This window comes from Osmerus mordax, chromosome 23 (assembly GCF_038355195.1).
Source record: "Osmerus mordax isolate fOsmMor3 chromosome 23, fOsmMor3.pri, whole genome shotgun sequence".
NCBI lineage: Eukaryota > Metazoa > Chordata > Actinopteri > Osmeriformes > Osmeridae > Osmerus > Osmerus mordax.
In genome coordinates, this window is record NC_090072.1 from 7,558,582 (window position 1) to 7,571,922 (window position 13,341).

Below are 13,341 nucleotides of genomic sequence, written 5' to 3' on the forward strand. Positions count from 1 at the left end.
AAGGATGGTATCTTTTCGGCGCCCGTGGTGTCTCCGGTTCGGGGGGGGGGGGGCGGCGACTGTGTGCGCGTGGCGAGGCGCTGCCCTTTTCTTTAGGAGCCCCCTTAAAAGGGGAACCTGCTTGCGTGTATGCAAACAATAGGTGTATTATGGGATGCTGGGCGCGTGTTTGTGGAAGGACCTTTTCACAGGGTTGCCGTGGCGCTATGGAAACACTGACTCAGACAGGTTGGACCGGAGTGAGGGTCTCTGTGGGTGTGGGTGTGTGTGTGTTTGTGTGTGTGTGTGTGTGTGGGTGTGGGTGTGGGTGTGTGTGTTTGTGTGTGTGTGTGTGTGTGGGTGTGGGTGTGGGTGTGGGTGTGGGTGTGGGTGTGTGTGTGAAAGCAAGAGAGAGAAAAAGAGAGAAAAAGAGAGCGAAAGAGAGAGGACAGGAAAAGCAGGTGTGTACCTCTCACCATGTAATGTATGCATGCTAGATGATGAAGAAGCCACCGAAAGGCCAGGCATAGGAAGAATATAAATAAGGGGTCCCACCTCCCAGTTCCATTGTACAGGGTAAGAAAGAACCCGAGGGGGGTGGATGTGTGACGGATGGAGGGAGGTATGGTCACAAAGAGGACGGAGAGGCAGAAGTCACGAGACGGAGAGGTCAAAAGAAAAAGAAAAAAAGGGAGAGGTGCGGAAGGATGAACGAGTGGTGGGGGGGGGGGGGGGGGGTTGGGGGCAGGGTTTCACTCAGAGGGTAAAGTAGGGGATGGACGGAGAGAAGGAAAGGAAGGGAGGAGTGGAGAAGGGAAGGTTAATCTCACCTTTACACTGTCACCCGCCCTCAGGCTGCTCCAGAGTGTCTGCTGGAACCTGGAGAGATCCACCTGCTGGTTCCCCCCTAGCAGAGCCTGTGGGAATGACACACTGATGAGCATGACACACACACACACGTACGCACATTCACACACCCCTCGTACCTGCCAGCCCTGCGGTTACAGATGTATAAAAAAGTGCATTACATAACTGATAATAAACTGTGCGTGCGTCTTACTTGCCCCCAAAATATCCCCTTCCGCCATTTCTGCTTATCATTTCAAGCCAGTTTCTCATTACATCAGCTTTTGCAGCCACGCGGCTGAGTTTACTGCTTATATAAGTCAGATGATATTAATCATATAGAAGGGCAGTAGTTACACAGATATACTGCAGGTTTTTCCATTCAGAGCACTTTTGGTTTCCTTGCCGATGTGCGCACAGTCTGAGGTTGTGCCACCCTGTTCCGAGCAACCTCCTCCACAAAAAAAAGAAGAAAATGGACAGTTGAATGAACCCAGACTACTGTAGATGGATGCTAGCGGGTGTCACGTGACCCTTTCATAAGGGGAGGAGGAGAGTATGGAGGGCGGATTCGGCGGAGCGATGTCCACCAGTGAATACCCATCAGTTATCGCGTGTGAAGCCGAACGTGAAGGCCACTGTGTGGGCAGCAGAGGGACTGGCGGAGGAAGGTGGCGAGGCTCAGAGAGAGAGCGAGAGAGGGGGGGAGAGAGAGGGGGAGAGAGAGAGAGGGGGTTTATTCATGTGCAATGCGGAACACTGGAAGCCATTTTGGCCGCGTGCGTAGCGCAGCAGGGTGGTGACCTTTCAGATCCCATGCGCAATTAAGCTAAGCTAATAAACACGAGCGTGTCGCGGCTAGCCTCAGCGACCAGGGCTCGGACAAAGTGGGGACAAAAGACTCCCTCACTCAGGTGAATCACCGTGGAGATCAGCGGGAGGGGGGGTGAGTGTACTGGGAGAGATGTTGAGTTTGGAGGCATCTGTTTTAGTCGGTAGTACCTTCTGTTTCTGATTTTGCTTTCTCAGAAACTACCTTTGGAACAACAGACATTGTTCTCATAAGATAAGCCATGAATGCAACTGGGACGCATGCGTACCATTGTGCTAGTCTAGTAAACTGCAGTGCACAATGATCAGGGATGTAGGTTTGTAGGTTTCCAATTCCTGTGGGAAAAAAGTCTGTCAAAAAGGCAGGGTTCAAATACAAAACTTTTAACTGTGAGGACATGATCCCACATGCCGCAAAACCTGGCGCAGCACTCATCATAAAATCATTTTGACAGTCCAGTCTTTAGAAGAGAGACCAGACTGCTCTTTGGAGTGAAATACAACATAAAACTGCTTGGTCAGGAGGATTTGCCAGGCAGCCCAAGTGTTCAGAAAACGTCATAATCACTTAGAAACCAAAATGTCAAATCAGGAAATAAATGTGTCATTTGGTATGCATATTCCTTTTTGCTGGAGGCTTAATCAATACCATTATAGTTGGAGCCATCTCTGTAATTCTTAAATCTGCTTTATTGACAGCACCCAGAACAAACGGATACAATTACACACTCTAATGAAGCGTCTTTGTAGATTTGGCTAACTATTTCGGAGCACAGTAAGTGAATTTAAGAAACTCATGTGAACTCTCTTTTCCCTGGGCATACAATTGAAATGCATCTACCACATAATGCATGTTAATTTATTACTGTATTAAATAAATAGTAGATACCAACCTAACCACCATATCTGGAATACTCTAAATTAGTCCCTCAGCTTTAGAATGAATTTGTAACACTTACGCAATGTCAAACTGCAAGACTGTACATGAATAAACGGTTAAAAGTTGGAGTATGGCATGGTTTTGACACGATTAAACACTATAGCTATGACTTAAAATAAGTAATAATTTTAATAATTTGCATAAATGTAATAATTTATTTGTTAACATATTTATAAACACATGTTTGTCGCCTACTTGTATGTACACCAATCCACTTCTTATGCCTCTTAATAAAAACATAGTTCCAAAACAATTTGTTCAATCTCCATTCGTAGAATGTCTACATTTGTGAGTAATCTACATTTCTCTATGCAGGCATTTTCTTTACCGGATATGGCCTTTGAATGATTACAAATAGTTTGGAGATATATTACTGTTTACCTACAAATATACAATCATATGAATCCAGTGTCAGAACTATTCCTTAATGTATTTTGCAAAGCATTATACACACATCCACCTTGGTAAGATATATTAAATTTCTGTTTCGACTTATGAAACATTTCACCTTACAGTATACTGTCGAAGGTGTGGCAATAGCTAGGGCAAATATGGTTTCATATCATCTTCCAACACACCACACAAGTGGAAATATTACACGCCCACACAAGTACACATTTGGATAGATTTCAAACGCACGCGTACCAAATTCTACTTGTAGGATGTCGATCTTATGGATATTCCTTGTCCCCCTCTGCCCGAAATGACATTTTTGTAGGTGGAATCGCCACTTTCTCCACCCACAACAACTCACTCAAAGCCACGTACGGAAAGTGCTCGTAAAGTCACTGCCCAAAGAAATATCACGTATATTATCACACTCATCATGTGACTTCGACCTGAGACCTCAAGAAATTCTGAAAAAAGTCAAAGACCACTGTGGGTGTTGAGTCTGCAGCAGCAGAAGAGGTATAAATGACATTTAATAGATATAATCCTATTTGTTTGCTCTTCATAAACATTCTGATGGCTCAAACCAGTGGTTGACCTTCTCTTGTGTTAATAGATGGTCAGAGATGCCCTTCCTAGTAAACCTGGTGGGCAAGACATATTAGAATACCAGACAACCAAAGACTTGGGCTCCAGACCCAGGAGACAGCTGATTGCCATGTTAGTCGACCCAATGAGAGAGATGCATGGTTACGTTTCTTCGGCTATGTCTGAGTATATTACTAGGAGTCAAAAACCATGCAACAAGCCAACGTATACAGGTACAGTCACACTGTAGACTCCCATTGCTACAGTGTGCCTGGAGAAAGACACCTTAATTAAGAGCTTTGATTGTAGTTTGGGTTGGCGCCAATCACAGTGGCGTCAACTTGAATTATATTGTTTTGTACAGAACGTCGGCACAGGTGATCGAACAATAGCGATACGTACCGTGATCAACAATAGCAAGAAAATTGCTCGATAGAGCGCTGCATAGTTTCGCATTCCATTCAAACCCACGGGGAAAGCACGTATCAAATACGCAAAGTCGGGTTGCGAGCAAGCCCCAAGTGGACGACGGACGACAAAACACTGTTGCGCAGAAACACTGTCCCTCCCAAGCGGGGACAGACGAAACACTCATTTGACCCCTCAGCTGCTCCCAGCCTCTGGTGAGTGCAACATGTGGGTTTCTAGATGTGACTAGCAGCTCTGCAGCTCAGCTGTTCCGTTGTCAGGCACTGCATGGAGACAGAGGAAAGGGTGAACGTTTTTGTTCCTGCTCTCCCGCCTGTGTCTCCTTGTGCGTTTGTGTCTTCCTGCTGCGCTCACTGGGACTACTGGGCCGCACTCCCACATCAAACGAGATGTTCCATCAGTTCTGCCAATTGAACACCCCTCTACATCTGCGGTAAATGAGCGTTTGAATGAAATATAAATACCGAATAATTGCCGGTTTCCCCCCTTGTGCTGCCTTCGAGTCATTGTGACCCACCTTTTGCACCACAACGGTGGGTCACAATGACCCGAAGGCAGCACAAGGGTTAAGTCAACCCGGAGGAATGGCGTAGGACTTGTGACAGGTGACTTCTATGCAAACTCTGTCTTGTGAGGAAAAGGTCCTGTGATATGGGGTGATGTTATTCCACACAGAAATTAAATCTGGAATTGGCTGCTCATCTTACTGCAGACAATTATGTTTTCCCCCTCATTCTAAGCCACTGCCTGAAAATGGAACATCACACGGTTTTCAAGCAACTATCACTAGGTGGTATATCACTTCCTGATACACTACCCAGCATGCATTTGTGCTTTTTCTCCTTGTTGGCATGTGTGGAGCATGAGGTTTGAGGGTTCGCTAACTGTTTGGGAACCCCTCGAAGAACTTCACAGACATCACAAAAACACTTGCCAACAAACACCAATTGGCTAAATCCCCGAGAGACAACCGCGTTGAGTATGGACCATCGAAAATCTTTTCTCTAGTTGATTTTAGTTGGCAGAACTTTCTTCTGTGAAGAAACCGATTCTACTACTCGGGTTAAGATAGATGGCACAGAGTATAGTGTGGGGGCTGTTTGCAATGAGATGGAACCAGAAATGCTAGTATTTTTTTATATTATTATTTTGGTTGACAACACTCGAGCTATTGGTGGACGGGTTGCATACTGATTATTTCAGTGAACATGACCATGTATTCACTGTATTTGAGGGTGTAGAAACAAATGTAATCACTATTTCATTTAGGAAATGCTACACTCCCTTTACCCTTGAAAGTGTCTATGGTGGTGATGAAAGGCTTCATGTTCAGATAGCATGACATGCCCTCGTTGGTAATATTCTACTTGAAATTTGAAATAGGAAAAAAAATGCTGTATGTGTCTGTGATGCAATGCTAACTTTTTTTACACGGTGCCTGTGATGCACTTTGTAGCCTGCTGTCCGTAAAAGCACTGCTTAGTTGAATTTGGTGTCAAAATGAATGTATGCAGAGTCACTTTCCTATTCTCAAAGAAGTCTTCACTGTGTCTGTCACTGCATAGGTAATTTAGCTTTACGTGTGTGTGATGTAACAGACTGTTTCCTTATCAACACTATAAAAAGTGTTCAATTAACACGTTCAAAGTTGCTCTGCACTGAACAGCATGCTGTTAGTAGGCTGGAGTAGTCCCAAGTAATCTCCTCAGGCAGTGGGCCCTTAGAGAAAGGAGAGGAAAACCAAATCATAGAACTCATTGGGAGATTTCCCAGGATGCAACAGTGATCGTCTTACCTGAGACAGAGAGGTTTATCCAGTCCCCCAGAGCATCAGGGCCCAATTTAAAGCCCAGATGACTTGCCCCCCTCACTGTCCCATAGCGATGCAATGCCACATTTTGTACTGGTTCCAATCCATGTTACCCAGATACATTTTTGGGCCATCAGAGATCATTCAAGCACACCAGGTTGGCTGGCTGCGTTGGCGGAGCTATTCGTTCGCCCGAGCTACGGGGAACTATATCAAAAAGAATCTTAAACCTTGAAACTACTGTGATTTGCGATTCTCACAGTGAAAATAAAGTGGGGTAATAGTATCGGAATTACCCGCAAATAACGCCGATTTGTCATTAAAACAGGGTGAGTTGTGCTTTCGGGCACGGGTAATGCTTGCGGTTTGTCATCGTCAAGGACAAAAGGAAGGAGAAGAGGTCTCCCGCGGAGGGGAATCATTGGAAAATGACGCCAGCCAATTGCAGAGTGAGGGGCCCGTGCGGATGAAATGCTATCTGTCAACAGCTGTGATTAGAGCACAGGTGGTCCCCAGAATAGGCGTGCTGGGGACCCACTATAGAAGCCTGAACGCCGTAAAACTGGCCTCCTTTTATCCATCCACTGGAGTGTCACCAGCCATTATTAAACCGGAGAGAAATGATTACCTGCCGAGAACAACAACACGGCTGTTTGGCCTCGGCTAGGCTACGAACACAAAGAGGAAACGCCTCGGAGCTGGTCGGGCACGGGTCAGAGGATCCGTGGAGCCGACGTCTGAAACGTTGACTTTTCAGCGACGTAGCGTGGCTCGACAAATCCAGGGCATTTTTTTTTTTTTTTAAACCAAGCATGACAGATGGCCCAAATAAACCACCTCGGATTGAAGTTAATAATAAAATGCCGTTTAAGAAAACGGCATCTCTTTTCTGCGACGTGAACGCGAGCGGTGGCAAAACGGATCGATGTGTGGCATCGCATCAGGGCCCATACTTCGCTCAGTATCCGGACTCGGGGAACATTTCCTAAAGGCCATAGGGTGGGCTTATCGTGGAGCTAAATGCCAATGTAATTATTAGTGTCTGGAGACAGTAGGAAGGGAAGTGATTCCTGCGGCACAACACCATATTTAATTAATAAATGTCACCCTGTAGAGGGAATGAGGGCAGAGGGTAGTGCGTGTGTGTGTGCGTGTGTGTGTGCGTGTGTGTGTGCGTGTGCCTGAGAGCGTGTGTGTGCAGTATGCAGGGGCTGCGTGTGCTTGTGTTTGTGTGTGAACGCTGGCCGGCTCTGGTCCAACCAGAGTGTCACAGGCAACAGCCTGGACGGCCTCCAGGACGGGCCTCCTTTCTTCACCCCCGGTGAGGAGACGACATCGTGCAGACGCGAGAACGGGCGCGAGATCGGATCCTGCCAGGAAACGCTGGTCATGACACACCCGAGAGCATCGGGATGGGGGAAGGGGGGGAGGGATGGATGGGGGGGAGGGGACATGAAGGTGGAGGGAGGGAGGGGTGGATGGGGGGAGGGGACATGAAGGTGGAGGGAGGGAGGGGTGGATGGGGGGGGAGGGGACATGAAGGTGGAGGGAGGGAGGGGTGGATGGGGGAAGGGGAAGGGAGGGAGGGAGGGGGGGCAACTTTGTTCCTCTGGCTCAAAGGTCACGCAATGACAGGTGACATGATACTCCAAACGACCTTGTGACTCGCACCTCGGGGTCATGAGCCTCTTTTTTTTTTTGCCTTGTAAATATGACTCCATGAGGGGCTTTGAACAATGCGCCAGCGTGAGGCCAGATGCTACAGTCAAGAGTAAACAAACACCGATGTCCCAGGGAGTCCAGATGCCTGTCTTTATCACAGGAGCCGGCGTAGGTCCCTCACATGACACTGCTCCGACGCGCGCCCGGATTGGTGGATCACCCCCCCCCCCCCCCCCCCCCCCCCCCCCGCCCACACGGCTTCTGCTTTTCCCGAACCGAAACAGGTGGCGACCGTGCGTCGTCTCTCGGTGACGGCACCCTGAACACCCTCGCAGATATGAGTGCAGACGCCCCCCCTCCCGCTGCCAACGGTTGTCCCAGAAAATCCTGGGGGGGGGGGGGGGTCGCCTGAGTCCTCCTGTCTCTCTCCTCGGCTCCTTGTCGGGGAGCCTGCGTGCAACAGGCGGACTGTCACCCCCCCACCACCACCACCACCACATCCCCACCCCTCTTCAGTGGAGTACTGCAGACAGGCTCCACCTGGGACCTTCTCCAGCCTCCTCTGTCATCAGATCAGCCTCCGTCTGCTACCCCTTCCCCCTCCTTCACTCCCCAGTCTACATCCTCAGCCTCTCTTAAGCCCCAGGCTGTCGGGGGGGGGGGGGGACAGGACACAGAAACATAGTCGACGGAAGAAGAAGAAAAGAAGAAATAGATCAAGGTTCCTGGATGGCTATAAAAAGACACCAGCTCTAAATGTTCCTTATGTAACGCCTTCTCGCGTGGAAATGTTGCGAAGGGGTGACGCGCTCCCCGGCAACAAGAGAAGCGCTATTGTTGTTTGGAAACAATGGCCAGACGATTTGAGGCGACTGTTTAGCAGAAAGCAGATGCTTTTTTTTTCTCTTCTTCTTCCCGTGCTTCTCTCTCGCTCATCAACTTAACACCTACACCCCCCCCCTCCCCCTCCCCCTCCCCCCCCACCTCCCCCACCCCACGCCTCTCCTCCTGTTCTTCTAATTCCTCGCCGGCGCCGCCTCGCGACTCTGAAATGGCACGAGCCATTTGTTTCCTCTGTTGTTCTTTTCACTTACGGAGGGAGGCAGGACGACTGAAAGGTCACTGCTGAAGCAGATCTGGACCAAAGCACTCCACGCTGATGGAGAGGAGGGGCCTGAGATGGGAGGATGGGGTGTGGTGCTGGGGTGGGGTGGGGGAAGCGGAACCGTGGTGGAAAGTATAAGGCTAATAATGCTCAAAAGTAATAGGTCAGGGATGGAGCGACGCGAGCCAAGGCGTTGTGGAACACACTGACGGAGAGCGCGCACGCACGCGCTCCCGAGCTCGCTCCTACGCCGCCGGCGATTTACATTTCGAGGAAGAGCGTGCAAACGGAAGGGGGGGGGGGGGAGAGGGAGCTGTGATTCAGAGCGTGGCTTTTTAGTCTTTCGTCTTCCCCCCCCCCCCCCCCCCCCACCTCTTGAACGAGACAGAATTCTGAGGAAAAGCCATCTGTGTCTGGCTCTCATCCCTGGCTTCTCCCGAGCCCGGCTGATGCCTGAGCCAGCAAATGTCAGTGGGATAAGAGTAAGCCTGACAGACAGACACTGGAGTTTTGTCATCCCATGTGTCATCCCCTTCGCTAGCAAGTCCCCAATCTTAGCCCGCTCTCAAAAGCCCCGAAAAGATGATGCTTGGAAAGGGGGGGGGGGGGGGGGGGGGGGGGGGGGGGGGGGGGGGGGGGGGGGGGGGGCAGGAGGTTCTTTAGAGCTTGTCAGGTTGTGTAACTCTACAAATGTGCCACGGGAAGCGGTGGGAGGACCTGAATGTGGAGCTACTCTGGTCCCCCCCTGTGGTCTTGGAGAGCTCATCATTATCGTCTTATCTGATGTACAGTGGGGTCGCCATGGAGACCTCACAAAACACATTCTCCTTTCTTCTTCTTTCGCAGAGGACGGCGGGTTCCGCGGGGGAGATTCGATTGGAGCTCGGGGGGTAAAAAAGACCCCCCCAAAAAAAAATCCCCCCGGACTTCTGAGATTTGTAAGAACCCGAAACCTTGTCTACTCGTGGATATGAGAGGCGCATCGACGGTACAAGGTCCGCCGTCGTGACATTGCGGTGACATTACGAGCTGTGGTGACTGGGGGAATAAATAGTCCTGAGGTGAGAGGCATCTTCTTTGATGGTGCCATGGCAACCAATTACAACCCTCGGGGCCCCCCTGCCGATGTCAGCTGACCAGTGTGTGGCTCACAGTGGAGCTGCCAGTACCGGGCCCATACTGGAGCCCTGTCAATATGTCGGCCGCATGGAACGAGCTGATAAGAACACAGATCGTTGCCCTGGGCTTCCTTCTAGGTCATTTGCCAGTGCAGCTTATTAGGTTCGCCGTAGCCTTCGCGCGACATGCACCGAGACTACTATTATTTTCATTTTTTACTGTTGCAGGCATCTGTTAAATGAGACAGATCTCGTGCTGCCTGGATGTCGCGATGCTCACTCGATGTACGGTGCGGCTTTCGTTGCGTTTGTTTTGACTTTGTTGATTTTGTACGCCTCTCATGATAACTGTGCCGTGTTTCCACTTATCCTTTTTCTATACAGTAACCCTTTGACCCTCCTACCCAAAATGCAAAGCTGAGGGGAGGGGGGGGGTCTGAATGCCTTGTCTGGGCCCTTGTCGTCGCGGAATGCGCACTGTGGCAGCGGCGTCCCCGCGCGCCCCGGCGTGAATATTCAACAGGGGGGAGGGGCGCTCGTCAGGAACCCAGACGAGAGACGGGCGGCGTCTAGCCGTCACCTAGCCCGGGGTGTCGCGGCTCTGGCGCTTTGACAGTGATTACATCTCTACGTTACGAAGCCCCGGTATTAAGCCGCGCTTGTTTACAAAATAGGGGTTGAGATGAACTGGCTGTTATTGCGTGTCTGGGGGGAGGGGTGGGCATGAAAGGCGGAGGGGGGGTGGCGTGCGTGTGATGTCGTCTGCATCTGCGCTCACGTATGAACGGTGTGAACCTTGCGCTCGCGCGGGTCCCAAGCTGTCGTCTCCGCCTTGTATACCGATCCAGAGCGCCTGCCGGGATTAATAGACATGTCCGAGCCCCAGTTTGGTGCCCCGACCGCCGCCCTCCGCGACAACAATCTCCCCCGTAACAACCCCTCCCATCGCCACCTCCGTCAGCCGTCGAGGAGCAACGCAAAAAAACACCACCTCCCGCAACCCCATCTCAACCCCCGGGCCTACCCCCATCTCACCCCCGAACCCCCCCCCTCCCCCCCCCCCTCCGCTAGCTCCATCACCTCAGCAAACCCCAACGACCTGAGTCGCATCCAATCTCGACGGTTACATAACGCGAGATAAGGGGAGAGGCTGGGGGAAGACGGGGGAGGGAGGAGGAGGAGGAGGAGGAGGAGGAGGAGCAGGAGGAGCAGGAGAAGGAGGAGGAGCAGGAGAAGGAGGGGAAGAGACGAGATGGGACAGGCGCGAGGAAGAGATTGAGGCGGACAGAATCTTGAAATGTTGAAACTCCACAAATAACGCTGTCATATCCCACCCATGTCCTCACCCTACACCCCCCTACAATCTCCAACGGAACATGACGCAATACAAGGGGGGGGGGGGGTTTGGGGGGGTGGAGGTTGATTTTCTTTATCCCGAAACTACGAACCACGTATCCCCCCCCCCCCCCCCCCCCCCCCCCCCCCCCCCACCCCCCACACTTCTGGTTTCAGCCTGTCGTTTCACATTATGTAACTTGAAAGCACTCTCGTCTGGCATGAAAAAACATGAGCGTTTGATGGGATGTAGGGAACGGCACTGACGGGGGAAAAGAGAGAGAGAGGGAGAGAAGGAGAGAGAGAGAGAGAGGGGGAGAAGGAGAGAGAGAGGGGGGGAGAGAAAGAGAGAGAGAGAGCTGAGAGCGAGAGCGAGAGCGGAGAGAGCGAGAGAGAGAGAGAGAGAGAGAGAGAGAGAGAGAGAGAGAGAGAGAGAGAGAGAGGGAGGGAGAGGGAGAAAGAGAGGTATAAAAGGGAGAATGAAAGAGAGAGAAAGAAAGACAGAGGGAGAGAAGGAAGGAGAGAGAGGGAGAGGAAGGAAGGAGAGAGAGAAGGAGGGAGGGAGGGAGGGAGGGAGGGAGGGAGGGAGGGAGGGAGGGAGGGAGGGAGGGAGGGAGGGAGGGAGGGAGGGAGGGAGGGAGGGAGGGAGGGAGGGAGAGAAAAGACAGAGGGAGAGAAGGAAGGAGAGTGAGGGAAAGAAGTAAAGAGAGAGAGAGAGAGAGAGAGAGAGAGAGAGAGAGAGAGAGAGAGAGAGAGAGAGAAGGAAAGAGAGAGAGCTCTGACAGACCTCCATTTTACCCTCGGCTCAGCCAAGCCAGCCAGAAGGCTTTTAACACCGTCAGGACATAATGTGGTTTAGACGCCGTAATAGCTATGGTCTGGATGTGTGTATGTTACACTGCCATCATACATGCTCCAGTGACACAGCCCAGCTCTTGTGTGAGCCTCAAACCACCAATGTGCGCAGTGCCGGCATGACCATATCGAGCCGTTATAAAACACAAATATTTCATGAATTCAGGTGTGCTCACATACTTTACAGATGAGTTAAGTGTTACCATAGACACGTGTGTCACATTAGAATCCATCATGCAACAATACCCTTAGCGACAACTGGAAGGGATTCAAACAAAGACACTACGTACACATCCAGCACAGTAATACGGCAGCTTCTGCATACGGCAGAGTGGGAGATCACAATGACACAAGAACTGGTCAATAACCACACTGCTAGATCCATTAGCCGGTGTATGTCAGAACAATACAACTATCCTGGAGCCCTGTAAGTATGTTTGTGCACACAGGCTTTAGCCAAAGCGATAGAGCTCTCCCATAATGCCCTGTTCTACTGTTAGGCGCTAACTACTGATACAGACAGTGTGCCCTACGAACATTACAGCAGTGAACTGCGGCCATTCGAAACTCCCGAAGCCTAGCCCAGTATCAAAGCCCCCTTTACACATCACACAAGACATTAAATCCTCGAAGTGCTGTACGCAAACCCCGACGACCGTGCACCCGAGGCCCAGCCCATTGGAAACAAAGAGATGAAATGACCTGTGAATGTGACTTCCCCACGAGCTCTCACACAACCAGACCCGTGCTGCCCCCCTTCTGCGGCGGGCGGAGCCGCAGATCGGCCACACAAGCACGGGGCTCGTCGCCCTTTCTTTCCCCATCCGGAAGCTAGGATGGACCATAACAAGGAGAGACAGGCGACAAATAGTCCTGTTTGATTGACGGTGCGAGGCTAAATGACTATCAATGGCGCCTGTTGGACCGTGGACTATTTGTCACCTTTACGCCCCCCCCCCCCCAAAAGGGGAGTTGATGCCCTCTCGTTATGAAAGGGGAGTTGATGCCTTCTCGTTATGAAAGGGGAGTTGATGCCCTCTCGTTATGAAAGGGGAGTTGATGCCCTCTTGTTTATGAAAGGGGAGTTGATGCCCTCTCGTTATGAAAGGGGAGTTGGGGAAAAGATCCCTCGGCTGAGACCCTCTGAGAGGGAGCACGCCCGGAAGCTGGCACGGGCTAAATGTCAACCAGCTCAAGCAGGTGGCGTGGAGAGCCAGGGAGTTTTGACCTTGTGGCGGCGGGACGGGGGGAAGGGGGGGGGGGGAGGGGGGAGGAGGGCCAAGCCGAGAGCAGGATGAGAGAGGCCGGCGGGAGGGGGGGGGGCGGGGTTGGGGGTTTGCGCCCAGCGACTGGACACGACCTGTGGTTTCCTCTTCTGGACCCGGAACCTTACATTCAGTCTCGCCCCGAGCTGTGCACTTACGTCCATAGCAGACGGATGACTTGGACGAGT

General features: G+C 51.2%; 1 protein-coding gene across 2 annotated transcripts in view; it reads right to left on the reverse strand.

Moving 5' to 3' along the window:
* The window catches only part of LOC136967713 (glucosidase 2 subunit beta-like), a gene marked incomplete in the record, with an annotated part of 105,043 nt that overhangs the window by 71,205 nt on the left and 20,497 nt on the right, over nucleotides 1-13,341 (reverse strand). For both annotated transcript variants that reach the window (XM_067261616.1, XM_067261614.1), the window contains 1 exon segment: nucleotides 810-896. In XM_067261616.1, the coding sequence (XP_067117717.1) occupies nucleotides 810-896 (87 nt within the window).